The sequence below is a fragment of the Talpa europaea genome (genome assembly GCF_964194135.1).
Source record: "Talpa europaea genome assembly, chromosome: 12".
Classification (NCBI taxonomy): domain Eukaryota; kingdom Metazoa; phylum Chordata; class Mammalia; order Eulipotyphla; family Talpidae; genus Talpa; species Talpa europaea.
Genome location: NC_140079.1, coordinates 41,417,343 through 41,428,033, shown reverse-complemented (window position 1 = coordinate 41,428,033; position 10,691 = coordinate 41,417,343). Strand labels below are relative to the sequence as shown.

General features: G+C 50.9%; 1 protein-coding gene across 1 annotated transcript; it reads right to left on the bottom strand.

The window, feature by feature from the left end:
* Positions 1 to 261: 261 nt before the first annotated feature.
* On the bottom strand, positions 262 to 6,655 carry YJU2B (YJU2 splicing factor homolog B; the record flags this gene model as incomplete). The annotated part of the gene is made up of 6 exons (XM_084248730.1): positions 262 to 862; positions 979 to 1,117; positions 4,134 to 4,306; positions 4,395 to 4,537; positions 5,375 to 5,435; positions 6,607 to 6,655. The coding sequence occupies 6 exons, from the start codon at positions 6,653 to 6,655 to the stop codon at positions 405 to 407; spliced, it is 1,023 nt and encodes a 340-aa protein (XP_084104856.1). The 3' UTR covers positions 262 to 404.
* Between the last annotated feature and the right edge of the window lie 4,036 nt (positions 6,656 to 10,691).

Below are 10,691 nucleotides of genomic sequence, written 5' to 3'. Positions count from 1 at the left end.
CTGCCCTGATTGCAGGCCAACTGGAGGCACTACTTTGAAACTCTCAGCACACTGGGTAGGGATTGCAGCTATGGCCCACACATTTGCTGATTAGAAGCTTCCCAAGCTTGGTTGGATGGCGGGTGGGGTTGTAGCCCCTGGACCCATCTAGTAACCCAAGGCAGGGGCAAAGAAACTTTAATGTTGGATGCTGCCCCCCCTCCCCCGCCTCCCCTGCAAAGGCACAAACACCCTCTCTATGACCAAATAAATAAAATTCCATTAATGTGGGAAGGTGAGGTGGGGTGGGAGCACAGATCTGAGCCCTCTGATGACCAGTGGGTGAGTGGGCGAACTGGGCTATAGTCTGCGAGGGCCCCCTGGGTGTGTAATGGCCTCTGGAGCAGGTCCAGCCTTCAGATTGCTCACTCACTTTCTGAGTCGGAGTAGTCGGCCACAAGGGAGGAGCTGAGGCTGCAGGAGTGCAACATGTCCTGGGAGGAGCCTGGTGGGGACCCAGGTCTGTCCTGACAACTCCCCTCCAACACACAGTTCTTAGGGGTCTTAGTTATCTCTTGAGAGCAGTCTTGTGGGGATGCAGGCCTGTCCTGGATGGTCTCCTCTGGCTGATCTCCAGACTTGGGGCCCTCAGCCATGTGCTGGGGGCTTCCTGAGATATCCCGGGACCGCCGCCGTACTATGCCCAGATCGCCCACGGTGATAGGGTTGCCAGTGGGTGTGGATTTGCGGGTCTGGGCCAGCTTCTTTAGGATAGTGCCAGTTTTGCTGCTGCCACTGCTGCTGGGACTGGGACCTCCGGTGGAAGGGAACCAGGAGCGGCTGATGATCTCTGTCCGCTTGAGTTTCTGCTTATCCTCGTAGGCTGAAGAGGGAGGGAAGAATGGGGCATTTGAGAGAAGGGTGCAGAGCCACCCTCTGGTCTGGGGACTCATGGCTGGGGACCACCCCACCCCCGTTGCATGCCGACCCCCCACGCACAGTCCAGGGTGTGGAACTTGAGTAGTGCGGCCAGCCGGCGGTCGTCCTCCGTCTCAGGTACCAGTGGGATGGCCAGGCTTGCCTTTGCCTGTAATGCCTGGTCTCTCTCCTCCTCCTCCAGCATGGCCTTTTTCTTTTCCTGTGTGTGGGGAAAGAGGGAAGGGATGATGGGTATCAAAACATGGCCACTTAATGCCCCATGACCCAGGGAGCGCTGCTCCAACTCTCAGGGCCTCAGTTTCCCCTTCTGTCAGCTTATGCAAGGAAAGGCCCTCACAGAGTGTCTGGGACAAAGATGACCCTTAGCAAGCAGAGACATGATTCTTATTAACACATGTGCCCGGTGGGCTTCATTCATTCACTCCACAATGTTCACAGAACGTCCATCTGTCCTGTGCTAGGCCTTCTAGACAGGGGACATAGTAGTGAGCAAACAAAAGTCCTTGCCCTTGTGGCACTGACATTCTAGTGGGTAAGAGATACCAAGAGGCAAGAGAAAAAGAATAATGGGAAGGAGGTGGGGAATAGGCAGGGGAGTCAATTTTAAATTGGCTCACAGGAGATGGGTGGGTGAGGGGTGGTCTCCCTAAGAAGGTTCCATTTGAGAAAAGATGTTTGTGGGACCCATGTGGTGTGTGGAGGAAAAATGTTCCCAGGTGGAACACTTGTTCCAACGTGTGTTCCACAGGGCAGTTAAGGACTGGTGGGTGCTCCTTGGAATCAGCCTGTGCAAAGGCCCTCTAGCAGCAGTATGCTTGGAGTGGTTGGGGAACACAGGGAAGTGTGGATGGAGCAGAAGGAGCAATGGGAAGATGGGCAGGGGTGGGAAGGGGAAGAGGGCAGAACATTTAGGTCTGGTGGACCACAGGAGGACCTTGACTTCTACCTTAAATAAGTGGGAGCCATGGAGGGTTCTGAGATATCGGACTCAGGTGCTTGCCAGTGCCCTAGTGGCTGTGTGGGAAAGACTGTGCATATGGGAGGGTGGTGGGAGCTGGGGGACCATGTTGGTCCAGGCAGATGATGGAGGTCATGAAAGTAGCCAGAACCTGACAGAAATGGGGGAAGAGGAGCGGTGATTATTACAAGATGAGTCAAGGCCAACTCCAGGCTTTGGGCCCCTACTGCCTATGAGGTAGCTGCCTGTTACTGATGTAGGGGGTGCATGTTAGAGACTGGTGAGAGCTCCATGGAATGATATATTTGAGGGTCCTTATAACCCCATGTGAAGATGCTCAGAGGCCATAGATATGTCTCAGGGAACAGGCTTGGTTGGAGGCCTATATTTTCAGTAACAAATAAGCAGCAGGAAAACTAGCACTTTCCTTCGGAATAATAATGGCCACAGAATGATCAGAAAAGGAGCCAGGAAGAAGCTGGAGCAGTAGGATGGGGAGAACTTTGTCCCTTCTCCCAAGATACCCCTGCCTGGGCTCTATTTGCAGCATCATGAGCTGCTCAGAATGAGGGAAGAGGGAGAGGCTGTGCATCCTAAAGTTCTTTCTAGAGCCTGCTGGATGCCCACAAGGGTGAAAACCTCCTTTATATTATGCAGTTGACCCTTGAACAACATGGGCTTCAACCAAGCTGGGATGTGGGTTGGTTGACTCCTTGGATGCTGAACATGTGGATACAGAGGCTAACTATAGGACATGCACATCTGTGGATTCTGGTGACCAAATCTGTGGGGATCTTGAAGACAATCCCCCCTGAATACCAAGGGATCACTGTAGTGTCAAAAGTTATATGTAGATTTCTGACTGTACGTGGGGGTCAGTGGCTCAGTGCCCCTAACCAAGGACCAGTTGTGCTTATGTGAAGTGGGAGCCCAACTCCCTGTGACATGGGTCCACCCCGTTTTTTTTTTTTTAAAGATGTATTTATTTAAACAAGAACTGGGTACAGGTCAGAGGTGCAGGAGGGTGAGAGAATTCACCAGAGACAGAGCAGGGAGCAGAACAGGCAGAGGGACCAAAGACACTGCTGAGGGCAGCAGTGGGCAGGGCAGCAGAGGTCTGCTGCACATGTGCCATGTGGGTTTCTCCCTGGCTGGCTGGGAATTGAACCTGCGCTGCAGAGGCTGTGGACAGCTTCACAGCATGTTGCTCAACCTGCTGTGCCACTGGGGAGGTCCCCAAGTATTTTTTTTTTAATTTAATTTTTATATATTTTTTACATCATTTTTCATTTTTGCACAATGTATGCATTTTCATCTTGGTTATATTCCCTACCAAGTATTTTTGGTATAACTTCTGTAGCCATCGTGGTGGCTGCCATCGACACCCCAGGATGCCCTGTGTCTTTGTGACTCCTGTCCAGGTGTCTTGACTATACTGAAATATGCATTATTCGAGTTTGCTAGAAGTGACTTTCCCTTTTTTTTTTAAAATAGAGGCATGTTTTATTTATTTATTTATTTATTTATTTGTTTGTTTGTTTTAATACATGCACTGGGTACAGTCAGAAGCGCGGGAGGGTGAGAGAATTCACCAGAGCCAGAGCGGGGAGCAGAGCAGACAGAAGGACCGAAGTACACTGCTGAGGGGAGCAGCGGGCGGCAGGAGAGGTCTGCACGCCATGTGGGACCCTCCTCTGGTGGCCGGGGAGCAGCCGGGGATTGAACCGGCGCCCCAGAGGCCACTGGCAGCTTCGCAACCCAGCGCTCAACCGCTGCGCCACCGGGGAGGCCCTCCCTTTTTTTTTATTATTATAGTCAGGGATGACTGTGGAAATTCTTTGGGGCGGGTTGATGATCTAGGGATTTTATTTCAGGACAGTGTGTTAGGAGCTGGCTTGGAGGTCAGTGATCTACTGGGCCATGGCCTGCTACCCAGAGCAGAGTCAGCCCTCACCTGCACCCCAGACTGAGGCTTTCCTTCCATTTAAAGATCTGCTAAAGTCTTCCCAGGGGAAGGGGCTGTGTGCTTAACAGCATCATTGTGCTAGTTGCCTCCCATTGGCACAGAGAGGTACAGATGTGGTCCCCACATGGCAGATGGGAAAACTGAGGCTCATAGTGCAAAACAACCCTCTTATAGTCAGGATGTGTGGGACAAGGGCTGGACCTGGGTCTTCAGCCAATATGTGTTCTCCAAGCTCCAATGTGGGACACTTGCCTGCCTGTGGTTTGGACCCTGGGGCGGAGTCCTACTCACCCGGAACCTCTTCCGCAGCATGCTATTGAGGGCAAAATCATCTTTCCAGGCACTCTGGGCCTCCTGGATGTGGCTCAGGGTGGGGAGGGCCTTCTTGAGTGTGCTCCGGTCAGCCTCACCATGCTCCAGGCGGAACATGGCATCTGTCTCCAGTTTCTGCTTCTTCTCATGCTCTACGGTGGGCGGGGCAGATCATGACTGGTCTGGTCCCAGACCAAGGCTGGGGTGAGGCCTGGGGCCTGGGCCACCCATCAAACTCACCTGTTGTGAGCACCTGCTCATTGTCCTCCATGTCCCAGCGTTCCTCTTTGCGCTGGGCTCCACTCACAATCACGTAGTCACAGTTGGCAGGGTCTGTCTGCATCTCAATGTAGTTGACACAGAGGTGGCATTTCATCCGGAATCTGGAGGGGTAGAGGGTGGTGGGCAGGGATCAGGATACTGCAGCTGTGTCCCAGGACACCCCTGTGATACCTGCCTGTGTCCTTCTATCAAGAACATCTGTCAATATGTGTTAACTAAGCACTTACTACTCGCAGGGCTGCATATCTGGGGGTCCAGCTTGGGGCGAGATAGACATGGTCCTATCACCTCAGAACTCACCTTCTGTTAGGAGTGTGCTTATTCACTCATTCATTTGTTCATTCATTTAACAAACCGCGTTGAGCTCACTGTAGCTGCCAGGGTCACAGCAAAGCAAGTCAACTTGCTCTTGAGAGGCTTACATTCCAGTGGGGCCCGTGTCCATATGTGGCAGCAGGCCACAAATAACCACAGTGCCTGGCTAGCGCCACTTTAGAAAAGGCCTCTCTTAGAAGCAAAGTTAAGAGAAACCCAAGGTGAGAAAAGGATCCTTGCAGATATCTGGGGAAGAGTCAGTATTCCAGATGCAGGGTGGAAGTGGAAGCATCCCTGGGGGTTGTGAGGGACAGTCAATCTGTGTGGCTAGAGCACAGTGAGTGAGGGGGAAAGTGGGAAAAGGTAAAATGAGAGCACGTGGGGTCTTGTGGGCCCTGGGGAGGACTAGGCTCTTACTCTGAGGAAGGTGGTGGTCATGGAGGGTTCTAGCCAGAGGGCATGCCTTGACTGATAGACCAGTGTGGTTTCTAAGAGAGGCTGCAGGGAATGGCCATTAGGAATAGGGCATGAGCTTCCTTCCTACTCAGGTTCTTCTGCAGTCCCTCACCACATGGTCACCCCATGTGTCCCTCTGAGATGCTTGCCAGGCTGCCCCGCCCTACCTGTAGATCGGGGTCGTGTAGTAATTGCCAACCTTCTTCTTTTCTGCATTGTAACGGACACCTAGGAAGAGAGGGAAGAGCAGAGGCTGGCACTTAGGCTCTTTTCTGGTGGGGGAGTAGAGGGTGGTCCTCTGGTCCTCTGCAAAGAGACACTTTAGGACATTGGAATTCAAGGGGGAAAAAGAGCCCTGTCCAATCTGTGAGTCAGATGCACAAACCATGAAGGAGGGTTGGCAGAAGCCCAAGGGCCTTGTTTTGAATCATGGCTCAGCATCTCACCTACTTCACGGGGCTGTTGGGAGAAAGGAGCTAATCATACACATGGGTCCCTTACAATAGGGCCTAGTACTCAGCAAGTGTTCATGAAAGGTTTGGCTTTGATTATTTTTCTAGAGCATGTCTCAGATTCTCTTTTGTATTGTCAGATGTTATATATTCTTGACTCTGTATGACCTTGCTTTTTGGGTAAAAAAAGTTTAAACTAGAAAGACAGAGCTTGGTTGGTGGGTGGTGTAGTCTGCTTGTGTTTTCTTTCCCTGGGTGGCTGCTTCTATTAATGCCCCTGAGGATGACCCATGAGTGATGTCCCCTGAGAACCTGGTGGCCTTTGGGACAGATGCCCTTTGCTAGGTCTAATCAGGGGGATGTGTTGAGGGCTTACTCATCCTCAGCAGTGAGATGGCCTGGCCCCTCCTTCTGTGAATGGAGGACCCCTGTATTACAGAGGAGGAGACAGAAGCCAGTGGGGTTGAGTCACCTGCCTGCCGTGTCATGGCTACTGAGTTGTTGAGTGGACCCATATCTGCCTGCCCATCTGCGCACCAATGGCAAGGTCAGGGTTTCGAAGGCTAAAGGTAAAGCAAGAGCAGTAGCACTTTGAGTTTATGAAGCCTCCCACACATCATGTGCTATACACCAAGCAATTTACATGACATACAGGTGGGCACTGATAACTCCTGAATTTTATAGGCAGGTAAACTGAGGCACAAAGCGGTTCAGTCTTGTGCCCAGGGTTATCCACCTAAGAGGTGGCAGAAACAGGACCTCTTACTGGCCTAATCTGCACTGAGAAGCACACAGTCCACTGGTCACTTGAGCTCCTGTTTCCTCCCTATTCCTGACTGGGAGCCCTCCCAACCCTGTGGAGAAGGTTTATCATGGTGCCCAGCAGCTATTAAGGGGATTGCCATCTGAGTGGGGATGAAAAGGGGCAAGGGAAGGTAGAAGCTCACCCATTCCGATGTGGTTCTTGCAGCCATCACACCAGATGTTATATGGCATCTCGAATCTACACAACAGAAAACAGTTTACTGTCATGCCCCCTTATTTGCAGATTTGCTTTCTTAGTTTCAGTTTCTTGAGGTCATCTGTGGTCTGAAATATTCCATGCAGTAAGAAATTTTGAGACAGAGCACGTAACTTTTACTACAGTATAATGTTACAATTGTTGTATTTTGTTGGTACTATTGTTAATCTCTTACTATGCCAAATTTACAGATTAAATGTAACCACAGGCATGTATGTGTAGGGAAAAATATAGTCACGTGTAGCTTACTAAAGGGACATGCTGTGAGAAATGCACTGTTAGGTGATTTAGTCTTTGTGTGAGCAAATGTCATATAGTGTAATGACACACACCTAGGCCAGAGGATATGGCCGACTGGCACCACTGTTTTGGGCACTGGGACCTCACATCAAGTGACAAAGGACTATGTAGGGTTTGGGATTATCCTTGGTTTTAGGCATCCTCTGGGGGTCTAAGATGATTACCCCTCAAAATAAGGGGGGAATACTGTATTTGTGCCTTTCCACTTGGGCGCTCCATGGGTCTCTATATCCTAGACTCTGGCTGCCATCACACTGCAAAAGGCAAGCATGAGTGGAAGGTAAAGGATGGTGGCGGTTCTCCAGCCAGGTCAGTCCTATTTTGCTGCTCTCCAGCTGGCTGGCCTGGTCTGGGTGACAGTCCCAGTTGCCTTCTATGTTTCATCACTATCAGCTAAACAAACTTTGGAGTAGAAGAAGCAGCAGATTGTGGGATGTCAGACCCAAGTCAAGTTGCTGTACTCTCATGTGGTTTCTTTTCCATAGTTCTGTGACCTGTCCTTCTGATTTGCCATTGATAGTAATGACAATTTTTAAAAACAAAAACCTTTTGTTTCTTTTTAAAAACAAAATACCTTATAATGAGACACATTAAAGATGCTGTAGGATGAGATAAGGGCTCAGCAAACAGTGGAGGGGGGTGGTGTACGTGGTCTGAGGCGGGTGAGCCTGTTTGGCTCCAGAGCGTGGAGGTGTGTTGGGAGTTTTGAGGAGTCCTTCAGCCTTGTCCCCTAAGGTCACTCATGTTTTGACTCCTTTTCCACAGACATTCCAACCCTGTCATTAGATTTAATGCTTAGGCCCAGAGTACACCCTGACTGAGGTCAGATTCCATGGGGTAAAGAAAGCAGCAGCAGTGAGCTCATAGCTGGCTTACCACTGCTGCCAGGGATGACACAAGAGGCGCATCCCGGCCTCCCCGGTGGCGCAGCGGTTGAGCGCTGGGTTGCGAAGCTGCCCGCGGCCTCTGCTGCGCCGGTTCGATCCCCGGCTGCTCCCCGGCCACCGGAGGAGGATCCCACATGGTGCGCAGACCTCTCCTGCCACCCGCTGCTCCCCTCAGCAGTGTACTTCAGTCCTTCTGCCTGCTCTGCTCCCCACTCTGGCTCTGGTGAATTCTCTCACCCTCCCGTGCTTCTGACTGTACCCAGTGCATGTATAAACAAAACAAACAAACAAATATAATAAATAAATAAATAAACATGCCTCTAAAAAAAAAAAAAAAAAAAAAAAAGAGGCGCATCCCTTGGGAAGGGCCACTGTCTGGCTTTGTTGCAGTGGTGGCTGTGATCCTTAATCCTCCCCAATCTGTGCACTTTGCAGTGGAGTTTGCAGCGTTTTCTGCTGAGAGGTGGTGTGTACTGCCTGGCATCCCAAACAGCTTTAGGCACTGATGAGCCAGAAAGAACAAGTGCCAGTTTCAGGGTTTCATTCTCAGGAGTTCTTGTACACTTCTGCTCACTCTCTTTGGAAGTGTTATGTGAACAATCCTGAGCTAGCCTGATGGAGGAGGAGAGGCGCGTGGTGGAGCCCAGCTGCACCAGCTGAGAATGTCCAAACACGGGGCTGCCCAGGCCAGCAGAAGCACCCAGAAATAGTACATGGATGTCGTTTAGCTACAAGGCAATGGCTGACTGATCCTGCTTTTCAGGATTAAGATCCTGTAGCACTGGACAGAATTGGGGTGCTGAATTCTCCTGGTGATTGACACCAGGTAGCACAAAGGGCAGGAGTCCTAGGATGAGGGCTGGGACCTTACCTGATGATGAGGATGCCCTGGGACAGCTTTCGAGCTCGCTCCCGAAGTGGGTGGCTGTTGTGGTATCGGTTGAGAGAGCCATGCTGTATAGAAAGGGTGAGGGAGCAGGTTAGTGCTGCAGAGCTTGGGGAGCACCTGCTTGCTCACAGGCTGAGGGAGGCCTCTCATGTCCTGCGGGGGGTGTTAACAACAAAGGCCTTGGTGGAGCAAGAGGGGCTGTAATCAGGAATAAGAGCTGTGAGGTTTCACCTTCTGCCCTCCCGAGCTTTGCTTTCCCCTTCCTGCCACTGGGGACAGTGATCATGATTACTCTCCAGGTGCTGTGGAGAGGGCCAGGGAGATGACAACACTGGCAAATGCTCACTGGGCACTTTATGAGCACCACTTCCTCTTCAGCCCTTGCTGATTCTGTGTGGTCAGGTCATTTTACTGCCCCCTTTTGTCTTGTGGGAAACTGTGGCCTAGAGAGTCTGAGTCATGTGTCTGGGACCATGAGGCCAGGATGTGCTGATTTGCTCACGAGACCCTTATGGAGCACCTATGTATGGGGACAAGGCCATGGACGAGACATGAATGTTCCCACTCTCATGCATTGGACGTTCTAGAGGGAGAGATGGACAACACCTCCTCAGGGAGAACCTATCAGGGTGTTTTAAGGGCCACGAAAGAGAAATAAAGCACTATGTAGAGGAATGTTCACTAGGTAGACTTCACCAGGTAGAATGCTGTGTGAGGAGAGACTTAAGGAAGGGAAGGGGGCCTGTGGCCAAAAGGAGGAAAGGCTTCTGAGCAGAGGGAACAACTGAGGGAGACTTGTCCTCTGACCTTTTATCCTGAACTTATTTTCCTGGGTTTCTCCCCTGAATCTTCACCCCTAAACCTTCTCTCTTGGGACTTATCTCCTGAAATTTGTCCTCTGAGCCTTGTCCCCGGAACCGACGCTCCTGACCCTTTTCGCCTGAGCTTTCTTATATGACGAGATCAACAGGACTGGAGCTGGGAAATTGAGGGGGTCCGATCAGAGCCCATGTGCTAAATATTCTGAGCTCTGTTAGGAAGATACCAAGCTGGGCATAAAGCAAGTGGTCACAGTGGGAGCCACAGTTTCCACTGGGGGTGAACACGGTCCTGCAACTCATGCAACAAGCACAAAGCGATGAGAGCTTGGGGTGACACAGGCTCCTGCAGCCAAGGCTCTGACTCCAGGTGGGGATGAGATGCTATGTGGGTCCTGCCTCAGGGTCACATTGCTATTGTGAATGAGGTGGGAGTCTGCACCCTTACCTTTTCCGGGTTGAAGTCCGGAGGGTAGTATTTATTCACGCCTTTCCTTTCCCCCTGAAAAGTGGAAGAGACATGTGATTCAGACAGGGTCCCAAGGGAGACCTACTTGGCCTCTCGGGGAGCACTGGGGAACATTGCAGAGGACGGTCCTGGGCTCCATGTCTGATCCAGGACTAGCGATTTGGGAGAAAAATCCACTGTCCCCTTGGGAAACTCTGTGAGGCTCAGACACTCCTAGGCAATAGCTTTCACAGGTGAAAGCTATTTTTTAGCATCGCAACTGCCCAAATACAGGTGATACATATGTGATATAGCTGAAGCATAGGTCTCAAGAAAGAACACTTTAACACAGGCTGCTGCGAGTGTCTCTTTTTAAATGCTGGTGGCCATCTGCTGAGTTAACTTAGTGACCCACTGGAACAGAGGGCTGCAAACTTGGCTGCACTTTATAACCACCTTGGGAGTTTCTCAAATACTGAAGCCTGGGCCCCACCTCCTGAAAGGAGGATCTGCCCTGATGTGTGGCACCTGGACACTGGAATTTTAAAAAACAACCCAAAAAACACAGGTTTAAACAGATCTTTGTACATACAGGTTCACAGCAGGGTTAGTAACAATAACCAAGGGGTGGAGACCCAAATGGCTATCAAGTTATGAATGGATAAATAA